Source organism: Bombus bifarius, unplaced genomic scaffold (genome assembly GCF_011952205.1).
Source record: "Bombus bifarius isolate JDL3187 unplaced genomic scaffold, Bbif_JDL3187 scf7180000008050, whole genome shotgun sequence".
NCBI lineage: Eukaryota > Metazoa > Arthropoda > Insecta > Hymenoptera > Apidae > Bombus > Bombus bifarius.
In genome coordinates this window covers 156,387-184,046 of record NW_022884416.1, presented here as the reverse complement: position 1 = coordinate 184,046, position 27,660 = coordinate 156,387, and the positions used below count along the sequence as shown (strand labels likewise).

At 36.5% G+C, this 27,660-nt stretch overlaps 1 protein-coding gene across 4 annotated transcripts; it reads left to right on the top strand.

Annotated features, from left to right (window-relative positions):
• Window positions 1–217: 217 nt before the first annotated feature.
• LOC117208081 (large neutral amino acids transporter small subunit 1) lies at window positions 218–27,660 on the top strand. Of its 4 annotated transcripts, XM_033448933.1 has the most exons (12): window positions 5,614–5,653; window positions 10,133–10,380; window positions 11,251–11,497; window positions 20,265–20,390; window positions 22,343–22,481; window positions 23,221–23,344; window positions 23,878–24,078; window positions 24,360–24,434; window positions 25,405–25,564; window positions 25,688–25,780; window positions 25,984–26,039; window positions 27,157–27,660. In XM_033448933.1, the coding sequence occupies exons 1-12, from the start codon at window positions 5,629–5,631 to the stop codon at window positions 27,157–27,159; spliced, it is 1,497 nt and encodes a 498-aa protein (XP_033304824.1). In that variant the 5' UTR covers window positions 5,614–5,628; the 3' UTR covers window positions 27,160–27,660. The 4 variants fall into 4 exon arrangements, with proteins under 4 accessions (XP_033304825.1, XP_033304824.1, XP_033304823.1 ...); XM_033448934.1 differs by lacking the exons at window positions 5,614–5,653; window positions 27,157–27,660 and adding an exon at window positions 218–615 and having other exon boundaries at window positions 25,984–26,270; XM_033448932.1 differs by lacking the exon at window positions 25,984–26,039.

Below are 27,660 nucleotides of genomic sequence, written 5' to 3'. Positions count from 1 at the left end.
AGATAATAATAATTGGTAGAAAGGAACGACCGATAGACTGGTCGATAAAGCTCTAGGGTGGCATAACGTGGTTCGTACTCCGCGGCCATATACACGCACCGTGATGCACGCGCGCACAAAGGCTTCATAGGCCCGCCAGTGAAAAGACAGAGAGAAAGAGACAGAAAATGTGGGGAGAGAAAGGGCGAGGAGAGGGACGACATGCGCCGGCACTCGTTGCCGCACGTTATAATGCTCGAAGCCCACGAACGGAACGAACGTTCGACGACAGTCATTCAGAGCTCGACCAGTGTGCCACACGTTTCGTGGCTTCTCTAATCCTCGTGCTACGTCGTGCTGGATCACATCCGCCCTCAGCAGTTGCCGGTGTCGACGATCGGACCACCCGAACCAACCGGAACAGGAACTAAGGATACGGAGAGGAAGAACGATGCTTTGAGTACGTCGCGTGTATACCGGACATCATATCCCGGTGAATTTTCTCTGTGACGCGTCGATCGTCGATAGAGGCTATCCTTTGTCTATATGCAACAGTGACCAGTGATATTCGACAAGAGAACTACACAGAATCTCTAAAGGTTGAGCATCGCGTTTCCTCCGAATATTGATTATTCGGTGAGTAATTTTTAATGGACCTGTCATTTTGGTGTTTGTTTGGTGTTTGATGAACGTGGAGGGTTGTATAAGCGAGGGAAACATTGAATGAAAGTTTGGTGGATATTCGTGCGAATTACTGTAAATAGCTAAAGGATGAGACATTGAGTAATCTCGTAAGATCGTGTCGGTAATGTTATTATGCAAGTTACGTTATGAATAACGACGCCAGTCGTATGAGAGGGCTAAGTAAATTATCACTCTCTTAAGAGAACTAGAGAAATTAGAAACGAGAAATTGATCGACTTTAAACATTATTAGCGAATATTCGAAGAATCATATCTATTGATATTTCTTCGACTGAATATTATTGTGACACCTATGATTGAGATACGAGAACCACGATGCACATTTGGATACGGTGGTTGATGAAATCAACCCTTTTCATAGAGATGTCGCCAGCTTCCTTTGGCAATCATCTTTACTTTTTTCCGCCGAATTGCGAAATTCTTTGTCTGACGTCAGATTATCCGGCATGATAACGTAGGACGAAAACTAGGTTCGGAAAACCCGGTCGGCGACCCACGTGGTCTATTGATTTTTTCGCCCGCCATGCCGCTACGTTCACGCTGGTGGAAACTAGCCTTTTCTTTCATCGGTTAGCGAAGCGGGTTAGCACACCCTGTGAATATCGCGTTAAGCACGTCTGCCTTTCCACTCCGAAATATTACATGCGAATCTTTTATGAACACGGAACGTTCGATGTGCCAAGTCGTGAATTGATCTTAGTAAAAGCAGCTAGATGTTAAAGTTGTAACTCTGTTGAGATTCAGCCGTGCTTCAGTCGTGATTCAGTCGAATTTGTAACGAAATTCTGACACTCTATGAGAGTTTCTTTTCGTACTATCCGATATTCTGTCTATAAGTACACACACCACGTACACGAGTGTCGACTAGACACTCTATTTAATTATGAAACTATCCTTCTGCTTCTTGATGTACCTGTAAAATTGACCCTTTACCAAAGTAACTTTTAATAATGATGTGACTTCAACTCCTTTACATTTAGCCATCCTTCGGCTTCCAATATTAGCCATGTACTTCCGATTTTGTATTCAAACTTCTACCTAACCGTAAACCAAGGGTACACGGAAGTCATTGATCCCCGTTTCGACCCCCTTTTCGACCCTCGTTTCGACTCTCGTTTCGACCCTCATTTCGACCCTCCTCAGAATGGAAAAAAGATCAGAAAAAAAGTCAATAATGACAGAAATACAAATTTCTACCTCAATTCAGCCGTCCTGTTTCAAAGAACGTTTTAAATCTATAGTACAAATTTCTAAATCATTCTAGTTCTGTACTAAAAGTAGTACCTACTATTCTGAATACACATAGTTTTCGTTTCATTTTGATAGTAACCTAATAATACACGTAAAACGTAGTAGTACGCATAATGTACTAATACATTATACATGATATATATATATATATATAATATGTAGAACGACATAGCAGGTAGCCATACAAAAATATATTAACATAGTATATAGCAATATAGTAATTGATATTATATGTAATTATTGTGATAACTGGTCACTACACTCTGTCAGTAGTACAACTTATTGGGGTGTGTACGCTCTATTTTATTTTCGTAATAGTATCGTTCCAAATATATTGGCCTTTTATTTGGAGCTTTCTGTTCACAATCTTAAATAACGATATAGCACACGTGATTGCGATAAACGCTTGTTAATATTGTTAACGAATTATAGAAAATTAGATGTTCCAATTGGATTTGTTATCGTGCGATCGTGCGGTGGTGCTGCATTACAAAATACACTTCGTCCCTTATCACAACAATCGACTGCAAACGGATCGATAACATATCCCCAGCATGATTTGAACACGTTTAGTTACCATTTCTGACAGGTATTTAGGGTCGCTAGCGCATCTCTGGTAAACATACCGTGTGATACCTACGGACAAGTATCTCTTAAGCATTTAGGAATATCGTCTAAAAAAATTTGGAATATTATAAATCATTGAACATTTTTAATAACAATACTAAAATTTAGGTTATTTAGTTATTAAAGGAAAGAAGAAATTTTCTAAATATGTCGAATTATTCGATAAATTGATCGATATGAAAATTATCTAAGAAAAGAAAACAAATATGAAATTGGTGTAATTATTGAAAGAAATAATAAATTGTAAAGTTGATAAATTAGCGAAATTTGTAATTCGTACCAGCGTTTGAAGTTTGACATTTCGTGAACTTTTTATAACGTTTAGAAGTTCCAAGTTGACGTTGGTCATGATCGTCGAGCGACACGAAGGGGACAAGATTTTTTAAAATAATAATTTCCGTTAATCCGTGTCGCATGAAGGGTCCGATGTCGCGTGGTTATCTTTTACGGGTGTCTTAAGTACAGGTTACGTTCCCGTTATACGGCGAACAAACCGACGTTGGCGGCGTAAGATCAATGAAAACTGACGTAATGTTCCACGAAAATTTCGGGATCCTCCATACCCATCGGAATTCCTGTTTAGTTTTCAGTGCACATGTATAAAACCAGATTTAACTATCATATTTTTAATTCCTTAGTTTAAAAACCACTTTCGCAGTTCTCGGTATATACATATATGTTGATCCACAAATAATTACATGGATAGAAGAGATAGGATATTTTTTACCAATCTTTAAATTCAATCTTAAGGTAAACACGGAAGTAACGATAAGATGCATATTACACAATGGCAACCTTTCAGAAATTGTTACTCTCATCATGATTCGAAGTAGAAAATACATTGTTGTGTTGTGTCATCCAAGATGAAAGTGTCCGCAGAGATGAAACCCATAGACTAGAATTCTTAGATCGACTATATGCAAGTTCAGAACAAAGTTTTTCACAAAGCTCGTACAAATGACTAGATGGAAGGAATAGTACAATAGCTCATTTGTATATGTTTTTCGATACGTGTGCATACTGTACGTGTAGTTCGAGGAACAGGCTTGAAGCAGTACGACTGCCAGACTTGACGTATTAGCAGATCGCATTAAAGGGGGTTACTTGTTAAACGTTTCTTCTTGTTGGGAGATTGCTAATAAAATTCTTCTCTTGGTGCAATTTTCTACGACCAATACTTTATTGCATGCAGAAACGATGGATTACGTTTTCTGACAAAAAGAAAAAGAAAAAGATTCTTCGTTTTCATATTTAATTAGATTGATTATCATCACTTTCTACTTTAAAGGATAAGATCGAGGTAACATACAATTACATAATTATTTCGAGATTTTCGAAACATCGTGCGATAATGCTCTCTCTCTTTCTCAATCCCAATTTTATAAGCATCCTTCCTTGTTTTACTTCTTATCGCTATACGCGGAGGAAATTTACAATTGTGAAAGCAATCACCAGATGATTGAAACAATATGCTATCTCTGAACGCAAGATGCAAAGATATTCGATAATGCACGACTATAGGACACGCGAGATGAAATATGGCACCGTGCGATTATCAACGCCAGTTGTAAGCTTCACGTGGCGTTGTTTGTTAAAGCGACTTGTTTCTCGAGTGTAGATTCTAACTGTGTGTAGATTTTATAACTTTACAATTTAACAAGTAGTTATCCGCACAAACTGTCTGTCAGTATTTACGGTATACAGGTTGACAGATAAACCAGTAAAAATAGGGAGGAGAGGAGTAAATACGGGGAGAAAGTTCAGGGTTTGATGGTATTCTCGAGTTTTTTCTAAATTTTGTGTAACGCTCTAAGTGACATTAATCATTAAAATGAAATTGTATGCTATATTTTTAAAGCGGTAGACTCGATCATAAAAACAGGGTTTTATACCTATGTATACCATATTACAGTTGACTATTTGACAACATTGCCTACATAAACAAGGTTATTGTTCTCCATTATTACGTTTCAGATCGCTACTAATCGAAATTTAATCGTACAGGATACAAGTTACGTGTAATTTACAAGCAACGTTCGCTTACTTGTTTAATGGTATGTAACTTAATATTTGGTTCAAGTTGTTACTAATGCAATATCGTCGTAGTAAAAGTCTTTAGTCGGTTTAAACACATTATAGACGAAATGAACATGTCAGGACAAAGAATAAGATCGATGAATGTAGTAAATACGATATATGTACTCACATACTTGCTTAAACTATGTCCTTTCTGTCTTTCTTCTTCGATAGTTCCTTTGGATTTAGGAAAAATGTAAAAAGCATAGATTTACCAGCATTCTCTGTATTGTAGTCATTCTTAACTATACAAATATATCGGTGTATACGGATGAACACACGTTCACTGATCACAGTATCCAAACAAATTTTCATACTTTTCATCTTTTTACTGACACATTATTTCTTCAAGATTAAAACTGGACAAAATGGCGTTGATTACACTGAATATATACTGCTTTCATCTCTGACACGGAATTTGTACGCGCTTTAATATCGACGATTAGCCTGATTATTTCCAAAACGGCGCCTCAAACTTATCGATTACGCAACAAGCAGTTACGCAAGCAGATATGAACGATATCGATGTGACAGGCTTGGGTTGAAAAAACGACAATGAAAAAATTAAGTGACAGAAGCGTGCGACGAGTTAGCGAATTTTGATTCTTCTAAAAGATTAATAAATATATTACGACGAATCGATATAAGGAAATTCGACGGAAACTCACACTTTGTGCCAGGTAGCGAATTACGTCTTGCGGTTGGATGCAATTACACCTTATTCTTCAATCAACTGTGCAAATGCACGACAAGATCGACCATCGATCGTTATCGTTTCCCTTTCGATAGTACCTATGGTGGTTTCGCGTGGACGTCGTCGTTTTATTCCTCGTTTCTTTTAGTTCGCGTTCTAACAACGATTTACGTTGATCCTACTCGTTTCGTACATCCCTTGTTTATCGACACATCGCGCCGTTTAAGCATAAAGGACGGCTTCCATCGGCTTGATGATCTACATATCCAATAAGCAAGGATTTTGTGGCTCAACGAAATGCGACACACGTATGGAACCTTTGGTATGTAGGGAAAGAATAAAGTTTATCCATACTTTTCGTTTCTTACCGGTAATATAGAAACTTGGTAAATAAAATAGGTGGACTGTCAGAGGTTATGTTTGAATAGTCGTTAGTATAATCCTAGAACGATATCGTGGGTCGAGTTTACGAAATTTTAAACTTATATATATACAGAGATATAAATGAACTTTAGATTATGTATCATAACTTCGTTTACCTTCCTAATTTCTGTGTGTGCGTGTTTAGTTTATGGAATAAATTTTTACTAATTTTATAAAGATTGTCGGTTACTTTGCGGTGTCTTTAATGTAACGCAAATAAATTGTATATTAGTTTCTTTAAATTTATGAATAGTTACTTTAAAAACATTGCTATGTAAAAATATTAAACGATAATGATGATAAAATAATTACGTTATAATGTATAAGAAAATACATAATTATAATAAATCTAGGATTAGAAATTGCAAAGTGATGATATTCTTCTGGGCTTTCCTAATATGTACTAGAAAAGAAAAGGAATTAAACGTACACCAGAGAATTAATAAAAATATATTACCATCTGTTACTTTCTACGCTAATGGTTGAAAGTTTGCGTGCCATTTTCCATAGCTGCTCGTTGATAGTGGAAAGATGAATGACTTTGTTGTGATCGACGCACCGAATTGCGCCGCTGTCAACCAAAGAATTAACATGAAATATACGCCGGTGAAGCTGCATTAGAGTGCAGATATTACGATTATTTATGTAAAACGACTGGCTTTCGAGGTTTGAGGTTTTCCTCCTTCGTCCTTATTCCTTTTTTTTTTTTAGTAATTTTCATATAAACAAGAGTATATATATATATATATATATATATATAAAATTAATGTTATGTACACAAGTAGTTCGTGTTCGTTTTAATATATAAATAATATATCGTGCTTTAAAATATATCAAATCGGTTTAGAATCGCTAAATTTGTCATACATATACCATACCAAAATTTCGAGTATCTAAGGGAAAGTCGCGGGAAGGTTATTCGAATACCACTATTTCTGAAGTGTGTGCTTGCAATAAATATCTTGTAATTTCTATACAGATATGTTTTAATATTTCTATCGAACATCACGGTATACCAATCGTATAAAGCTTCCTGTGTAACGATATATTGAAAAGAAGTTTCTATAAGCGTTCAAATATAATAAATAAATATTTTCATGAGTCACTACATACGTAAGTAGATATATCTGTTAGCACTGCGACATAGTTTGACGTGTATAGGCACTAAGGAATAACATTTTTTCGGAGAAAAGTTCTGTTACGGTCCTTTTAAAGTTTTTTTTTTTTACAATTCGATGCACTTACAGCTAAAAATTAACATGAATCGCTTTGAAAAATCGGTCCGAATCGATTGTCAAGTGCATTATGTCAAACATATGTATGTATGTAGGTATAATGGAAGAATGGAAAGGCGAAGTAAAGGTTAGGTAAAGGCCACTTGCTTTCCATCTGACACAGTAGCTCTGAGTCTCGATTGGTTATGAATTTATGAAGCAAGTAGGGAATTCGAGGTACGATTAAATTGCCACTTTAAAAACGTAGCGGAACGGATTAAGAACTGGTTTTGCACCTTCGAATGTATTCGTCGTACAGGTGGTAGAAAGGCGTGTATCGTCGTTCGTGGATGTGATTGGTCGATCGGTACCGATTCGAGAATAAAATCGGTACAAGAGATGACAGTCTTTGCAGATTAGTCTGGATACGCGTGTGGTCGAATGAAACTGTTGACCGAAAAATGTGTTTTCCTCGATGCTTAAGACGATCTTGGATATGGATATGACTTTGTTTCAGGAAATTTTCGTTCCTTAGTTTATCGATTATCTAAAGGGGTAATGTTCGGTTTCAGTGGATTCATTTCGTTATCGTTTGGCAAACAATGTGCAAGGTTAAACTTGACGTAAATATCTTAAGCGTTCGTTGAGTAGGAGGATTTTAATTTTCTCCGTGAGAAACGAGGAAATTATTGATGTTCAAATATAGTGCGTTCGACTCTGAAATAAGTTTATATAATAGTTTGATAAATTTATGGTACTCTGGTGCAAATTATTTACAGCTAGGGCAGATTAAGTTGTAATTTCGTAGCTTCGCAGACAGTAGCACTTGATTTGATTCAGTGGTATGAAAATCATTGTAGTGACGTACGCGACTGAGTTTGCCTTGGGTTTTAAATATAATGGAGGAAGGAATTGATATCCTTAGCAAAGGGTGTAAGAAAATTTTTATGAAGACACGCTACGGTAATCCTACGATTAATGATTATAATTAAAATTGTGAAACTAAATTATAAAGTATGTCCTTGTATTATGTTTGTAAATAAAGCAGTATTAGATCAAGGAGAAAAATACATCTTTACCATCGATTCATTGCTACTGAATCATTAGAGTGTGCAGACAAATTCATAAAACGTAATATTCGCTGTAATTCTAGAAAAGTTTAATTAGAATACTTATCCTCGATTACTTACGATCTGTGATAAAAATTAGTATGATAAAAAGCTTTACTTTACAATAAAAATTACGTCTAAAAAAAATGTTCATTTGCTACAAAAATTATTTACGAAAAATCAAGTATTTGTTAGCTTTTATTTTCATCTTGTTTTACGCAGTATCTCTTCAATTCTCTCATTTTACAGAAGAAAGATTCTTCTCTTTTGCTTGTAGAACAACTTTAAACGATAAAATACACTAAAATACCTATTGATAAAACTCTACAACCGTATTTCGAAAATTTCTGGAATCCAGTAGATAAACGACGTTATAAAGGCCGACCAGGCGGTAGAAAGGTGTGTATCGACGTTTGTGCACACCATTGGATAATTCCGCGGCTGCGAAGGAGGGTATTTCCACTCGAAAAAAATCACAATGACGCGATCAGCTTGCAAAAGTTACGTTTCAGATGTTGCTCGTGCAGAAAACAATCTCGTCTGACAGCATTCGGTACTTGGCGGATAATAATCGACTTACTATGCAAACTACACGCCAATTTTAATAGATTCTATCTAAAAGCACAATTTTTTATGGAAATTCTGTTTGTTTCGAAACTCGAAGAGGATTGGAAATTTTTTGGTAGATTTTACTTGAGATTGCTATTAGTATTTTGAGATGGAAATTTTTAAACGTTTTCACTTTTTACGTTAATTTGCATTGATCGCCAATTTTACAGTATGTGTAACAATAGAGGAGACATAACAAATCGAAGGATTATCGTTTCTTTTTCTTAGTAAAAACGTGTTTGGTGATTATATTCCTTATTTCAATATTTATAATACCTGGAAAGTTATTTACCGATTCGATAATTTTCAGGGACAAGACAAAGAAGACGACGACACTTTCGTAGAAAAAACTTTATCGCGCGCGAATGACTTTACATTAATTTGATTATCAGCTGAATGTCAAAGGCGGATCATTTAAATTCGCCATGCAGGGTATAATATTTGACGATAGTATATACATATATCCATTGGATATTTTCCAAATAATCACAAAAGTAAAAATTACTAAAATTTCATGGACTTGACTTATTCAATGTATCGATTAAGGTTAAGATATTTATTTAATTCCTTAAGAAATTCTTTCTCAATTTGGCAATGAAAGTGATGAAATTTTGTTATATTAAAAAACCATTAACACGCAGGTATTTTAGATAGTATAAGATATCGTAGTTTTCGGACTCATAAAGATCAACGATTAAAATAGTTCTCTGAAACAAAGTGTTTTAAGCGGTTAAAGGTTCAAAGCTGCATTTCATTTGTTCAGAGATAAAAAGAAAACATTCGGCTCATTTATACGTTTCTCACTAACCAGTTTGTATCTTCTTAGGTGAAAAGTCGAGAGATGAATTGGCACATTCTGGCTACGAAGTAAAAGTTACACCGTATTGTTTCTTACTGAGATGAATTATTCAGAGACAAGAAACGAAACGATGGAAATTTCATTGGTAAAAGTGGAGCAGACTGGCTGCGATAAGCTGATTTACTGACTGTATTCTTCAGAATGGCGCTTTTTGTCTAATGAATCGAACGTACGAGGATAAAAAATTGCGCGGTGGTTTCGATGTTCCTTACGACGCTTATTTCATGCCGTTCTTGATCGAGCTCGATCAACAGGTGGTGTTTTCTATTTTTCTTTCTAGATATTTGATGGAAAATGGAAAAGCTACCGCTTTTCTTTAAAAGTATTCACAAGAATTGAGAGGAATTTTTATTCCGATCGTATGGGATTTAAATCGAATGTGTTAAATCCCAAAGAATCTGTATCCTAGTAACCATAATAGATATTTACGTCCAGCTTATTATAGAGCAATATTAGAAATAATATATCAAATATTAAAAATATGAATAAAAAGGGTCGAATGCATATTTTATGAACAAAGTGGTAAATCTGAGTGCGTCAATTCTGATAGAAATAAAAGAAACTCACCTTTATTTGTTCGGCTACAGGAAGGATGTCGAAGTCGGGAAGCATCAAGGATGACGAGAAGGGGCCGTATGACCCGGTTCCAATCGCCGACAAAGCCAACGACGAGATCAAACTAGAGGCGAAGATGTCCCTATTGAATGGAATTACCGTGATCGTTGGCTCCATTATTGGTTCTGGCATATTCGTTAGCCCGACCGGCGTTCTCAAGTATACAGGAAGCGTGAACGCGAGTCTTCTGGTATGGACAGCTTCTGGTATCTTCTCCACGGTGCGTACGCCATTATTTCTTTTTTTCCTTCTTAGAGCCAGAGGCAGCTCTGTTCTTTAAAATCGTTCATTCCATAAACGGAGTATGTATTCGCAAAATTAAGATTTCCTTAACAACAACATACACGTATAAGAAAGTTTTAATCTATTAGAGAAGTTGGAGATTTTGAAATGTGAAGTAGAATTGGAAGAATATTGGTAGAATTTGATATTTAGAATTTAGACGGCTTATTCGCTCAAGTTTCTGACATTATACGGTATGCCGAAGTGTGTCTCGCGTGATCGATCGATCACTTGGGATCGCTGACTACGTTCTCTCATCTATGTGATTTGCGAAGAAATTAGCCTGGTACGCTAACGAGTTCGATCACTGTCTCGTGGATAAAGTATGCGTGTACAGTATACGCATGGCAATTTTTTCAAAGCGCCATTAGAAATATATAAAACGGCGAAAGGAGAAAGTTGATCGCTCGTAATTACGAACATTGAATTACATCGATGTTATACGTACAATCTCACGTGAATATGTATTTTATCCGTTTAACGAACTCGAATAAAAAATTAATTACAGCCGCGAGAAAGTTAAAAACTTGATTAAATCCTTTTGCTACTAACTAAAAAACAAGATCATAATATTTTCTATCGTCGAATACACTTCAATACATTACACTTAATTTTATTTTACACTTCAATTTATTCAAATTAAAATCGATCCAACTAAAAGCAATTGGTTTTTACACGCTTTTAACGATAACATTCTTTGGACAGATCCATCTAAGACTCCAAGAAATATATCAACTGCTAAAATATCTGAGATATTATTATTAATGATCTGTATTTTAAGTGGTTTGTTGGTTTTGTTGAACGACAGGTAGGTGCGTACTGTTACGCGGAACTAGGTTGCATGATCAGAAAGTCGGGTGCCGATTACGCGTATATCATGGAGACCTTCGGACCCTTTCTGGCGTTCATCAGGCTCTGGGTTGAGTGCATGATAGTCCGACCTTGCAGCCAGGCCATCGTTGCCTTGACTTTTAGCGTTTACGTGTTGAAGCCAGTGTTTCCGGATTGTGCACCGCCGGACGATGCCACGAGGATATTGGCAGCGTGCTGCATCTGTGAGTTAATCGATCTTTTATACAACTATGTTTGCTTTCTGGAAACAATAACGCATGAAACCAGCAATTTTTACTGTTAATTATTTTCTTCTCTGTTACTTATCTTTTTATTTTCTTTTATATATATTAATCTTTGGTTATACGACACAATGAAAGACGATCGAGCGTTAGAATCAAAGGATTTGTTTAATTTTTATTAATCGTTAGATTAAGAAAGTGACTTACGGATTAAGACAGATTTTGACTTAAAGCTCCAGTTTTTGGTTGTTTCATCGAAGTAGATGTAGATATACATATACGAGCCGTTTCAATGCCACGTAATATCTATTTCGAGGCGTAACGCCCATTAAAAATTGACAACTTCTTAAACACTTCCTTGAATCATATGTCAAAGCAGCGACTTGACCGTTTAACAAATTTTCTTCGACAATTTAAACGTAGAACGATGATCGTTAATTTAAAAGAAATTCCATTACTAATCTCTATAAAAAAGAGATAGAATGTCAGTGAGTAACGTCATCACTGAAATACCACTCTTAGAAGAAACGAAGGAAGTTAAATCTGGTGGAAGAAATTAGGTTTGTTTATTCTCACGGAAATTAAGCTCTCGAACGAGCGTCGTTTAATCGATGCGACGACGTGATTTGTTCTATCGGAGGACCCCTCTTCGGCATAGTTGTTAATTGAACCGCCGGATTTTCTGGTCGTTCCAAGAACACTGTAGCACTGCCCCTCGCAATTGGATGCTTGTTCCACTGTCATTCACTAGTACCAATCTCGACTAATCGAATTACTTTCTCCGCTTCATCGTTATTCATCTTTCTAGCCGGCTTTTCATAGCGGCTCCTCTTTACCGGACTATACCGTCGTTACGATCGTAAATATTAATTTCAATGGTTCGACCGTTGACTTGCCGCAAAACATCATACACCGAATTTATTTTTGAGAAATATTCTTATAATCTCGCCTATTTTATCGACAATTATACTAATACTGATAATACTGATACTAACGCTATCAAAGATATTTCGAAAATATTTTAATCCCTAGAAAATACTTAGCAAGTACGACAAGAAGCTTGGTCGTTAAAAAATATTCCAAACTAATTGCTCGTCTCAGGGATGTTCTCCGGAGATCCTCTTAGAATCCCTTTATTTAGAAAGATCGGCGATATTCTAATGGTCCGTGGAATTACATCCCCGGCTTGTTCTTGGTCATTTTTTTCTCGAGAGAAAAGCGGACGACTCGTTTTCCATTGTCCTTGCGTCCTTCGGGGAGCTTTCGAAGCTAATGCTGCTCCTCATTACGCGAACAATTTGTAATTCCTCGAATAATCTTAGTCTTTGAGTCGCCTGGCTCTATGTTTTTCTCTGAAATAATCGAGGATGTTCCTTGGAGACCTGGTAAACGCTGTTCTCCCGATTTAACGAATACTCGGGGGGAATCATGGCTTTGTTCCTCGATCTCAAACCGATGAAAAATCAAATCCGATTGTTTCGAATTGAAGCTATGACCTTTCTTATACATTCTTCTTGGAGCAAAAGTTTCCTTCGATTGGCAACTTAATTATAACGTTCTTTCTTCGGAATTGGAATTTTTCAAAATCGTTTCAATATGAAAATATCAAGTTATCTACACACGCGGTACAAAATATACTACTCGTCTCTCAAATGTCCGTCATAACATTGAAGCTGTAACTAACTTGGTCGAATACATGTAAGTACCAATAGGGAATCATAAAAGGAGGAGTCAATAGATGATAAATTTTTATGCACCATCTCTTATTTTCTCTATTAATCTTTCATTTTGTTGGAAATCTGCCATATTTTTTATCTTATCATTAGCAAAGGGTAGATAATTTACTAAGAAACATTTCTTCACTAAAGAACTAAAGAGCTAAAGAACATTTACTAAGAAAATGATATAAAAATTAATTCGTAAATTTAATCACGATGAAATTCTGTTGCAAAAATCAGTCGGGATAAATCTAACGTTCATCGCGAGAGGGTTGACTGTTCATGATCGATTGGTCATGTTGTGAAAAGACGCCGCTCTGCGCCGCGCCGGTTCTAGAAATTCGCGACGATCGTAATCGTAGCCTTCGACTTATTTCCTTTGTAATAACGAGTAGCCATAGCGTGAGTAATAACGAAATAAAAGGTTGCATGCCGATATCGACGACCGTGCAAGAGCATTCCGCAAACACCTCACCTAGTTTTTCTCGAATCACGTTCACGTAGGAATCATTTCGAGGATCTTCAGAACAGATCGCTTCCTAGAATCATGGTAGACGGAATATCCAATGTCGTAACGTTCCGTGATTTCCGGTGATCCGTTGTAGGAAATAATTTTATGCTTCGTGTAGTCAAATTTTATGAATCATGTAACGAAATTGTGTCTCATACTTTTATGTATATATATATATATATTTTTTGTTTTTCTTTTTTGGGTAAAGAACTTTTGTGATTGATAAAATACGTTTTGAAACTGTATACTATCTATGTTTTAAATATAATTAGACAATATCTATAGGATATTAGTTGATTAAATTTGTATCGTTCGTTTACCATTTTCCGTTCGTATAATAAAATAACCAACTACCAATCAACATTCATCCATTTTTTGTACTACGAACAAACTAAAGAAACAGCGTTTCTCCTCGACGAATCCCGCAGGAATACCAATATCACAGAGAAGATATCGAGTTCCTGTGGTCGCTGGTATCGTTCTGCACCTACCGTACCGCGTATATCGTTTTATGAAACGGCGAACGCAACGCGTACCCGCAGAAATATCCTGTTCTTTTTCTCATCTTTTATTCTCTTTCTTCGTTTCTGTGGACAAAGCAAGATTCGAAAAAATTGTATCGAGTTGCAGTTAAGGAGAAAATATACGTAGTTTTGTTGGCGTAACGCGCTTTGTACTTCTCGCAGAGCGAAAGGCATGCGGATCGAGATTGTTTCGATCGTTGACGTTTCGTAATATTTCCTTATCTTCTGGAATAAGTAGTCGTTGGGTTTTTGTGTTTTGTGTAATACGATCGTTCGCGAGGTTCGTTTAATTATGGTGAAATTTTAATTGATAGAATAGTTTTGATTTTGCAGGAGGCTTTCGACTCTGGTATTTAAGCTTTTCGCTTGGTTTTCGCGTTTCGTAGATGGAATTATTTTTTATATTAATAATCGTAGTACGTTACAGAACATATTCGTCGTATTTTGCTACATAGATATTTATATATAGAATATTTATATATACATATACATATACACATATATTTTATTAATTTTTTATCTGCCAACTACAAAATGAGATTAAAATACGTGATAAAATATTTACATATGTTATTTTGTCCAGTATAGTACTAAATCTAAATCTATCTTAACGCTATTGAGACGAATGAACATTTTTAAAAGAATGAATAGGGTGCTCAGTGTGTTAACCAGAAAAAGTTACTCATTAGTATGTATAGAATATACACGTTGCAGTTTGATATCGCTATTCATACCACATAAATGGTATTTTGTACCATCATATTTAACTAACCTGAAATTACGCTAGCTTTGAAATTCTTTTATCGACACCGATATTTCTAGATACAATAACGCTTTATAGCTGTGTCTTTGAAACGATCAACATGAAATCACACGATCGCCAGCTATCAGCTGGTTGACGATACAATAGCTTAGTCCTATTCGGAACGCAATCTTCTTACGCTTTACCCTGCGGAGCGATCGACAAGTATCGTTAATTAGAAAATGCAAGAGCGAACGATAATTTCCTGACGACCGCAAGAGGCTTACTCCGGAACCGCGTCTGTCCTACGATGGACGTAATAACCCGTTAAATGTCGTAGAACTGGAACGGCGAGCAGGATTTTCCGATAGCGCGAGAAAGCTTCAGGTACGTTTGCGAAGGAAATGAGTTGCGTTCAATTTCCGAGAACAGAATAAAAACGAAAATGGCGACTTCTGATGCAAGGTTCGCGATGGACGGAGCCTGAAACGCAATTTATGGTTCTTGAGCGTTTGTTCTGTTCTTTTCTAAAGATTTTTTCCTTCGAAATTGATTTTTACCCTTTTCGCGTCCTTTCTTTGTACTTTTTACTTTTCTTTCCTGTTTCTCTGGCGCAAATCTCGCGATTATAGCAATTTTATCTCGATAATGAAAAAAACTTTCGTTCTTTCTTTCTGTCGATTTTCTTTTCGTCTCAATTTTCCGAACGTGATAGCTCGTATAACCGTAAGGAAAAAATTTAAAATTTAGATAACGGAAAAGTATAAATATATAGATTTATTTATTTATTTATATGTATAATATAACCGCGATTCTAATTGTAATGTAAATTTCCTTTATAAATATATGTTTATAAAGAAAGCTCGTTCGAGTGGTCAAAATATTTTATCGCGATAATCAGATTCGTTTTCATTAATGTTTCATCGAGGTTACACCAGATCGTATGTTAATTATCAGTGGCCTATGTACCAGTGCAGGGAAAAATTAGTTCCTAGAACGAGCCGGCAGTGATGAAGATCAATAATTAAGTCCAAGGGAAATCTAACCGGCCTGACGTACAATTACCCGTACGAACATTTCCTCGTACGTTGCGCGCTTCATCGACACTCTTCGAACGAACGAAATTCCGCTACTCTTAATCGTACATTCGCTCGAGTGTTTAAAGTTGGAAACGATAAAGTAAAGTTGTAACGTATCGAACAATTATCGTACAAACGATTACACACTTGTAGTAAGAAAAAGTCGTTTCTTCCACAATTGTGATCATTAGAATTTTTACGACTAGTGGTAGGTCTATATCGTAGAAAAGAACGGAACAGAAAGAATAATCGTTGACTTTTTCCATTCGTAACTTCTCTTTACTCCTAGATCTCGTTCTTTCCTCGACACGTACATCTCTTCCGCTACTCGATGATTTAAAGTAGACAAAATGAAAATAAAAGCGAGAAAATTCTTTACGACCAGCGCAAGCAATTACTTGAGAGAACAAGATATTTCTACCAAGGCTGCTGTCATTAAAGTCTGCCTTGGTTGCTTATTTCTGCGATCTATAAAATTGCAACAAATTAGTATTCTCCGTTTTCAATTCTTTTCGCTCTTGGAACTCAATTTTCTCTGACGTGCGTAATATTCGGCAAAATAGAAAATGCAACGCGAAGAAGTTAACGGCGCCGTGAAACGGAGGCATTGACACCAGCCTCGAGAAGGATCGATATGTCGGCCAGTGGATTCGATCGAGCTGGCGTCGTCCTCAAGACGAGACGATGGCGATATCGAGTGAAAAGGCTGCGCCAGCAATCACGTCTCGTTGCGACTAAACGTAATCTTCTAATAACGTGTCAACTGGCAGCCGCAACAGTATAATTCGCCGAAAGGGGTTCCCGGGAGGAACGAAGAAGAACCTCCAGGCGGAGAAACGAAGAGGAGGGACAGACGAAACAACAAGTGGAAGCCAGTGATGTCTACAGAGAATAAGATTCCAGGATATGTCTATATCTAAGACGAGATATGTCTATATCAAGATCGAAATACGATAGTTTAAGAATCTAAGTAGAAGAGGATCGACGCTCTTTGGACAAATTGGGTTGTTGATAAGTCGAGCGTTATGTTACATTTAATAAGTGGAGAGGAATTCGTGATAAATATCACACAAGGGTCTGAAATGACGGAGGACAGCACTGGCGAAGACGCTAGAAAGAAGGAAGAGTGGTGGGAAGGGAAAGAGGGCGGAAAGTCTCGCGATATTCTTCGAGATGTTGCGTCAGTCGACACTTCTTACTTTTCTTCGCTAACGAATCCGCCAAGGACGAGGGAACCAGTCGCACGTTCGCTAGGTAGAATATTTTTCACGGTCGTACATACACGTCGTTGCACGTGCGTTCCCATTACGATCGGTGAACCTCCCTCCCACACCATTTTCAGTGATACTGCCTGTATCCTAGTCCACTGACTCAGCTCGAAATCGAAAGTCTACATGACCTTGATCCTACCTATGCAAAAAGAATTCTCGCTCGAAATCGGTGAAATTGAACGCTCGCTGGAGAGTCATTCGATCATTTCTTTTACTCATTGGCGATTTAATACTGCTAGTTTGCAATTAGGATAGCGAAACTTCAAAGAATAATAGGATGACGTTTAACGATCGTTAGAAGAAAAATATCTATAATCAGGTATCTGCCAAGTTACATTATTTGCTACTAGCTAGTTAGATTATAACATATACTATAACTATACACGTTGAAAATGCAAAATCTCCAATTGATTGCGTCAGAATTTCGACCATGACATTGCAAATGCATCCACTATTACATAACAATACGTATCGTCGCATTATCGTGTCCCTTTGATCTGTATTATTAAATCAACAACAATTTCCATCAATTATCGTATTATCTTGCATATTATCGTATATTTTCTATCTTTGAATCTTTCGAGCGCAAAGTTAAAGTCGGATAAATTTATAATATATCGTATATTACAATAAACGAATCGATTTCCCGGAAGAACACGATTTTCCAATTCCCACGTTTTAAAGGAGATGTACTTTCCAAGAGGACTGAATCTTTTCATTTTCGTAAATTTGATATATATTTTCTGAAATAGAATTTAGATTTATCTTCCGAAAAGATGCAGTTTGCTCAAAATCTAGAAACCTGGATTTTAATAGAAACGTAACTGGTTTGAAAAATGGCACATCCTGATAATGTATCTGGTCGGTTGAACTGACATCGAGTGAACTCGTTTTCTTATTCATCTAGGGAGTAGGTCGATAACCATCCACGGTCGATTCTACCCCTGACGTCGTCATGGTCGGTTGGACTGGTGCCAGTTAGTCTGCAGCGTTAGGCTCGCGTACGCAACCGGTTCCATAAAATAAAATACCTCTCTATCCTATTGTCCATTGACCTGACGTAGTTTCAACTAAACAAACGAACGATTCACCAGCCGCGTAATTACGCCGCAGAGGCAATGATCGAACAGACGTGAAAGAAGCGTCGTTTGCGAATCTTGAGTACCATAAAGTTGCGCTATCCTTTCTATTCGATAGGCTGGAATAAGTAGCAGCGCTACGTTATTATCGACGTATTTGTTCCTTTTCCTCGAGGAACGGAAAATTATTTTAAATTATCGAGGAATGATTTAAAGAACAAGGATAGGTATATCGAGGAGAGAATTTACAGAACAAGGTATATCGAGGAAAGAGGCGATAAAAAGATGAAATTGCGACATTACGGGCTTCGTAACATAGAACACGCAATTGTTATAACGACAAGATTTTACTCGTAAAAATGTTATTTCTTTTTATGGCGAAAATATTTTAATTAGGATCGTATGAGAGCAGCCAGTGTTACTGCATGCAAGAAAATGTTACTACGCAGTTCGGTCGTAGAGGGTGCGACCCAATAACCTGTAAAAGCGGGTACTACGTGATTTCTTTCCGATCCGAGAATAAAAAATTTTACTCTACTTTTTTCTTATTTTTACACGAGGAATCGCGTCGTACTGCTTTTACACGTCGTTCTTGGACGAAAAAAGCTTTACCGATCAATTCCATCGAGATTGAACGTTTTCTTTTTGAAGAAAAACGAGTTGAGTATCAACATGTGCGTATAAACTGATACTAAGATTCGGAAATTTTCAAAAGCAAAGTAAAGTTGATCGGTTCGAGTTCTGCTGTACTCCAAATATACCTCGTAACATGCTCGGGACTAACGCTATTGCGAACGTTTGCACGCTAAGGTAATAAATATTCCATTGCGATAGTACGATCACGATCTCGATATTCCCGATCACCGAGAAACGGAACCAACTACACGCGTTTCTCGCGTAATCACGCGTTCATTAACATTAAGTCACCTTTCCGCTCGTATCACGGTGAATGTGAAAAGTTTCACCGGTACGATAGTTGGATAGACACGTGTTCATCGTCGCGTGTCCTTGTGTCTAAGAATCCAATCGCGTTGACAGGCTTCTTCCGTTAGTTCCATCCACCGATAAATCTAATTAACCAACGTACAAGCAGAAACCGATGGCAAGATTCGCGGATTCGCGTTGTCACCGTGCTACGACGAGATTTTCTTTAATGTTCATCGATCTACCTATCCGCTAAAATTAAAAAATTCCAGATTTTTGTAGTAACTTATGGATCTTAGAGTAAGGACAAGTAATGATGTTTCATTTAGAGTTTAGTGTTGTTTAATAAGCGATACTCAATAACAAAAGGGCCGATTACAATATCGTCGTACGTCTTATTATCATACCATCCCGCTCCTCCACTCGCACTCTCTGACTTCTCGATTCACACTCTGTGACCTGTCAACTCACTCACTGCGCTTCTCAATTAACATTCTGGCCGTTTTAACATCTCTTTGTCTTTTCCTAGGCCCACCACGCGCGTGTTCCGCAGACGCTCGTGGCCATGGTCACGTAGGCCCTTTCTACGAAACTATGCATTTCTTTTCAAGTGATGATTACCGATGATACATTGTTCATGGTTTTTTTTTTTTATTATTATTTATCAAAATTACAATCAATTCTCGCGTTGAGAATTTTCAGTAATATTGTTCATGGTTAACTCGATGTTTCTTAGGCCCTTTTCCCCGATACTACATTTCGATATTCGATTGCTAGTCCTAACGTAATATACATTTATGTACATATTGAATTATGTATAACTACATACAATACTTACGTAGGTATGTATGTACATGCTATGATATCGATATTAATCCTTGGTGAATCGTTCATTTTCCAGGCATCTTGGCGTTCATTAACTGCTGGGACGTAAAATGGGCGACGAGGGTGCAAGACATTTTCACATACGCAAAATTACTCGCTCTTTTCATCATCATCTTCGCAGGAGCTTATCAACTCTTCACTGGTAAGTTTCGTATAAACTGAATTTCTATGGTACGAGGCAGCTTCATTTGAGCAAAGTTGAACGACAACCATAGTTTTCTACAAGGATGTACAGTACGTACATAATAAATTGCACTCGTCAAAAGGAAAGAAGTTCGTCGAATGTTAATATTCTCAGTTGTAATTATCATATTAAACAGCATGTGTATATTTATTTTTAAAAGTTACTTTGTTATTTATTTTATTAATTCTTGTATAATAACATCTCGCTGATTCAGATGACCATCTCGTTGAACGTTCTTTCGTTATTATATTAAAAACTAATGGTGTTTCGTAATATACATGTAACAAGTTTGGTTGTTCTGGGCGATGTTCAAGATGGAATTTCAAGACGTTGAAGCTACTGCAATTGGTGACTCGAATAACCCTACATTGCCCTAAATAATTAACAAACCACTTTTCATGATTTTATCTACGATTTGAAATCCACTTTCGTATTTTAAAGGCATTATGCGGTTATAAGAAAATCGAAGGTCGTTCTTCTTTTTGCAACACGTGGTTGTTGCCCAATCCTCTGTTTCGGGTATGAATAGACGGCGCAGGAAATAATCGACGCCATTGCCCCACTTTCTCCGCGTAAATTAAGTTTCTTTTGTGGTCTGTCGATCGTAGGAATCTATGTTCGATTTTTGTTCCGTCATTCCTCATAATCTCGACAAGAAAGCATTCCTACGGGCGATCTGTTCGAAAGTAGACTCGATTTTTCGCGGACTCTCGGCGTTCGGAACGTTATTTAGGAAAAAAGTGGATTAGCGCGAGGTTTCGTGCATGATCGATAGGATTTTCTTCGAAACAATTTTCCACGGTTCGACTTTACCGAGATTAGTTAATGTAAAAAGGAATTGCTGGATTTTTATGCAACAATTTTTTCCTATGGAGAAATCGATGAATAGAGAGTCTTGTGTGTACGGTTAGGAAGCAATAAACATCGCGATCGTAGGAAAGTGTTCGAATGAAAAGAAGTTGGAATAGAATCAAGAAAAATATGTTTGACCCTTTCGGGACCAATAAAACGGTCGAGCGTGAAAATAATTTTTCGAAAGATTCTCTTGGATCGTTATAATTTTTCTAACGCTTCCTCGATTTTAAATCTACGTTTTAAAATTACGTTCGATCGTTTTTCGCTTTTTTCATTCAAATTTCAGTCTATCGCAGTCTTCGTTGTTATATCATCGTATTCTATCTAAAGCGTTCTCTCGATCTCGAAAATTTCGAAAACAGAAAGCTTATGAATATCTCGAAATTTGTTTATTCTACGACCTCCTCTCTTCTTTAATTTTCAACCCAGTGAAAAGTGTTTAGTCTAGAAAATTTAGGTAGAATGACAAATGAAAAATATTAGAAAAAAGGAAGTTAGAAGGCAATTTCTGTATCGTGTATCCAATTGTTTGCTCGGTGTTGAATTCAATAACGCGCTGGCAATTTCTTGGGCAAGAACGAGGAAGCTCGCGTTAATGTTACACCACCCACGCCTCCCTTCAGACTCGGTGTATAAGACTGTTAGGCGTCCTTTCACTTACCGGACGAGACAATTTGCCCAATCAAAAAGGTGGGTTAAAGACGCGGACGATTCGAGGTGCACGTATGTGCGTGCAAGGATTCGCTTAAATTGATCTATTCACTGCGTTCAAATGGGCCCCCGTAGCATTGAGTTATCGACGTGAGAACTTTTCTTTCTCAATTTTAACGAGTCGTGCCGAACAACCGAATGGAAAAGTTTATCGTTCAACGGCGAGAAACAGAGATGCATAAAAAAACGTAAAAATCTGTCGTTATTATCGTTAATACTTGTACCATTCTTCTGTGTAAGGGAGGAGAGACTACGCGAAAAGAGCTAGGGGATATATCGTTCCTTAGTGCATACTGATCGATGATACGCGTAGTTGATCGATGAATGTTATCTATATTTCACAGGACACACGCAGTATTTCACGTTCGACAATACAAACACAGAAGTGACGTCGATAGCACTCAGCTTTTATTCGGGACTGTTCGCTTACAACGGCTGGAACTACTTGAATTTCATCATCGAGGAACTGAAGGACCCTGTCAAGTAAGCGACGATAAGTCATTTTGCTAAACACTTGGAAAAAAAGCGACTAACGTTGGTTTATTTGTATGTAGATCGGAAAGGTGAAAAAAATGATTAATTCGATTAAAGTTACCTTTTTAAATGGTTTTTCTAAATATCTTAATTGCCTCTTGCCAAGCTGCTTGTCAAGAGAACAGAGAAACATTTCGTAAGAGAGAGTTTAAAAGGAAAATGGAGGCACTAGCTTGGAAATTTTCAAAATCGTCATTACTCTCTTTTTCTTGGATCCCTGCGATTGGTCGACGTGAATATTTTTCATTTTCCGTTTCGAATCGTTTATTTTCAAAGGGAATCCCAGTTCACTTTGGCGATTTAAAACTGTTTGGGCATATTCATTCGAGCACGAGTGAAATCGTTGAAACAATCGTTCCGAGCAGAACATTTAAGAGGCTCGCAGTAGCCTCATGCAACGATTAATAGCGATTGCAACAGCCGGTCTCGTGTATCTATTAATTAAAACAGGGAGCCGTAAAGCCCGCCTTCGTCAACTTGGACACGAGGTTAAGCGAGGGCTTTTACTTCGTATCCTATACTATTCAAGGTCGAATATTTTCGACTCGCAAGATCCTTTTTATTCGCTCCTGCGCCTTGGAAATATTTTTCCTAAATTGCTTTTAATCGTAGTAAAAATTATATTTTCAGCTGTATATGTCTATCGAATATGATCCTTTTCATCTTTTTCACCCTCTTTTCTGCTTAGGAATTTGCCAAAGGCTATTGCTATCTCGTGCGTCCTTGTTACAACAGTCTACGTTTTCGCAAACATGGCATTTTACACAACGCTGAGTCCAGTGGAAGTTCTCGGCAGTGAGGCTGTAGCAGTCGTAAGTTAATTTTTATAATTAAAAGAATCGGATTTCTACGTTTCTTTGGTATTGAAAATTCTGTGCTTTTTTCTTTTATAAATCCGAGTCCACGATCTTCCATTGCATTGTAAAAAAAGAAAAAAGGATAGCTTTATCTTATACGCTTCACCTATGCATTCGTACTTAATACACGTATTTCCTCTTAAAGCTTCTGTTACTTTATAATTTAATAATTGCAAGGAATTTTTGCATTTTACTTGAAACTTGTTGCCGTTTATTCCACGTCTATCGTATTTGTAAGATATTAATGTACAAGTATTACAAATTAAAGCTGGAACAAAAATGTAGAAAAGAGAACGATAACTGTACTCGTTATCACTTTGACAAAGAGTGTGTTTGATATATTTACGCTAGTAATTAACTTTGTATCGGATAAAGAACTTGTCATCAAAAAAATATTCTTTATTGCAAATCAACAAAGGGTAGAAAACTAAAATTTCTTTTTACAAAGAAGCTAATGCTTTGATTTTCTGCTTTATTTCTTTTTTCAGACGTTTGCGAATCGTTTGTTCGGCATGTTCGCTTGGATGATACCAGTATTCGTCGCCCTTTCCACATTCGGCGCTGTAAATGGAATTCTTCTGACATCCTCCAGACTCTTCTACGCTGGTGCCTGTGAGGGTCAAATGCCTGAAATATTAACGATGATCCAAATTTCGAGGCTCACCCCTACGCCAGCTGTCCTTTGCATGGTACGTTACCATTTCCATCATTTTACAACTATAAACAATATTATCGGGTATAATTTTTAACGTTCCTAATTTTTTAATACCTCCAGAGATGGTAAAAGTCAATAGTAATGACTTGTACCTTGCTTGAAAAGTCATTTGTCCAACTTTCTGATTGAATCGCATTTATTTGCTGAGAGAAACGAGGTTTCCTTAGAAATGTTAGGTTGTTCGGAATAATCGATGGAGATCGAAGAAAGTGACTATTGTGCAGGATGATTGAAAACTTGTTTAATCTGTTGCAGACCATGTTGTCCATGTTGTATCTCTGCTCTTCCGACATCTTCGCCCTCATCAATTACGTTGGTTTTGCTACTTGGGTACGTAGCAGTTAGTTTAAGAAATTAAAAAACATTCATATCACAGTCACTGAGAAATAAATCTTTTTACTGTTTTATTTATTATTTTAATTTTTATCCAAAAATTACAGAAATTAGAAACAAATTTATCGTAAAAGCTACAATTTTTTTCTTTTACTAGATTCTACTAGAAATATTTGCTTGTAATACACATATATTCTTTTCGGTTTCTCCATTCATACGATAAATATAAAAACAAAGAACGAATTAATATTTTCCAAACGTTTATCTAAAATTCTTCTTTGCCCCTCGCTTTGTACACTACTAACCACAGAATCTAACTCATACGGGTAAAGAAAAAAAAGAGAAACGCCATTGCATCAAGGGAAAATCGTTAGAATATTTCCAAGAAACTTATAACGTTGATTATTCGGTCAGCCATTGGAACAATAATACGGAGCCGTTTGCACAGTTCGGCACAATGCGAATGAAATCGTGTAATTGCTCCTCGTTATGTTCCAAGAGACGACGCATTGAACGTCGTTGTACGTACGCACACGTCACATTTAGAACATTAGCGGTTATACCTGGCTCGCCACGAATTATTAGCACAATCGGACGAGTGACAATTTTCTAATTGTGGCTCATGCTGGTTCGTATAATTGACGGTATTGTCCGACTTTATAACCGGGCATAAACGTGTCCACCTTCGCCTGACTCGTTTGCAATCATAAACACGCATATTTTTCTTCTTCTTTTTTTTTTTTACACCTGTTTATTTTAATTTCTGTTGTTTCTTTATCCACACTAAAGAATAAAATACAGAAAAATGGATGGATAAACGAGGCTCGAAACAGTCGAAAAGAACAAAGTAGAAAGAGAAAACTAGTAACAAGAAAGTAAGAGAGTAAATAGTCGATTCGACGAATTCTAACGTTACAAGAAATATACAGTTATAAGAGCGTACAATTTTTTCTATCCTTTGTTGTAGTTGAGCATAGGAGTTTCTGTCCTCTGTCTACCATGGCTCAGATGGACACAACCAAAGCTGCTGAGGCCCATCAAAGTGAACCTCTTCTTCCCCATAATCTATATTCTTGCCACGCTCTTTGTAACTATTGTGCCCATGTATGCCAGTCCTGTGGAAACAGGTATATATCTTCGTTGATTAGTATAATAGACAACTTCTTTTATATGATTAACAGATCTCCTACACTCTATCATTAATAAATGATAATTTCTAGTTTAATAAAAAATAAATCCAATTTTTCCAGGATATGGTTGCCTGATGATCCTCTCATCCATACCCGTATATTTTGTGTTTGTCGCGTGGAAAAGCAAGCCCAAGTTTTTCCAGAATGGAGTCGGTAAGTATAAACCACAAACACTTCTCAGGAAGAACAGTTCTATCAACAGGAAAAAGATATTTAATTGGTTATTTGGAGGGACTATTTGAGTTTGAGAGAATAGTTAAGTTTTCATGATTCTCCTTCGGTTATCCTTATTTTATCGACGAAGATAGGATCTTTTTGTTCCGTTTCTCTTTAATTGGCTAAATCTGTTCCCGCAGGCGCCGTTACCAAAACATTGCAGAAGATGATGGTAGTCGTCGGACCAAAGACTAAGGTTCAAAGAAGAAAAGATACACTCTGATATAATCTTACTCTCTTCATGTCACGCATGTTTAGCATCTGTTGATTTCTATTATTGATTCGTCTAAGCTTATTGCTTTTCGATCATAGTGCATGCTAATCATTTTGACAAATCTGAATCTTCACGAGCATTGTATTATTTGTATATTTTTCATTATCTATTCCGTCACCTTGGGTAGTTTTTACTGTATTATAATTCTTATATTCACGTTACTAGTCAGAATTTAATCATTTAAATATTTTATCAATTTTTGACATATTATCGTTCATATATTTTGGTTAATTTTATCGTGATATACAGTTTCGTAATATTATTTCTACATATACTAGTCATGTAGTTTTATATCAATTTAGAGAGTTTCATAAGTATTGGTTGATTCGTCTTTAAGTTTGCTCAAACATTATTCAAATTTACGTTTGCATGTTGCACTCACATAATCAGCACCACGCTGACACTAACTCGTACATGCTCTACATGGTGCACCAGTACAAATTACGATTAATGTACTAATATGTAATTCCGAAATTGAAGTCCGACTGCTGATTTTTCTAATTTTTATTCCTCGATCGTGGTGTCGTCTGTTAATAATTAATTAAATCATGCTTTCGAATAGACGCTACTTATAATTTTTCTAATATTTGAGAATTTAGAAAGATGTGGTACAATTTAAAAAAAATATAAATTATCATTAAATAGTTATAGGTGTTACTATAACTATAAATATAAATATTATAATAATTATAAATATACATATAACTTTAAATATAATTCAATTATTGGATTAAGCAGACGAAAAATTAAACATAGAGATAGAACGAAGATTAAAATCTAGGGCTGCTTTTTGAAAAATTATCTTACATAGTGAAATAATTAAACTATAAGTGTTGTTTCATTTTATAGAAAAAGATAATTTCTATTTTAGAGTTTGACGACTTTACATCGAGGTTGAAACTCTAGCTAATCATCTCTCTCTCTCTCTCTCCCCAACAACCTCCCTCCCTCCCTCTCTCTCTCTCTCTCTCTGTCTCTCTCTCCAACACGCTATATAAAATAAATCAAGTTACTAAATCTTTTCAATCGTTGTTTGCAGTAAGTGTTACGAAGTTCCTGCAGAAGATAATGCTGGTCGTCGGCAAGTCGAAACCCGCTCAGGTTTAACCGCAGTCACAATGGATCCTTTCGACAACGATGACTTCCGGTTCCAAGAGAACTAGACACTATTCAGAATGCTCAGAGGAAATTCCGTTTTCTTTAAGAAATTTTATTTCATATTTATCTACGTGGCAAATTTGAAAAGTCTGTGCAAACTTCAAAATATCGGATTTAAAAATCTAATTCAATTGGAACAATATTCGTTCTCTGAGCATAAAGGGCGTCCTTATTAGAGGCAGCCATATCAAATGAGGACGCCTACCAGTAGACAACAATAAAAATCTGGTTCTCTTGTCTAGTCGCCATCCGTGTTAAACTGGTTTCGGGATTTTTGCGGTAATTTATCATTCGCACGTTTCATCCAACGGAGGTGTAACATCATAGACAACCAATGACCACAAAGAACTGCTGTATTTTAACATAAAGAACCATCGGCATGTAA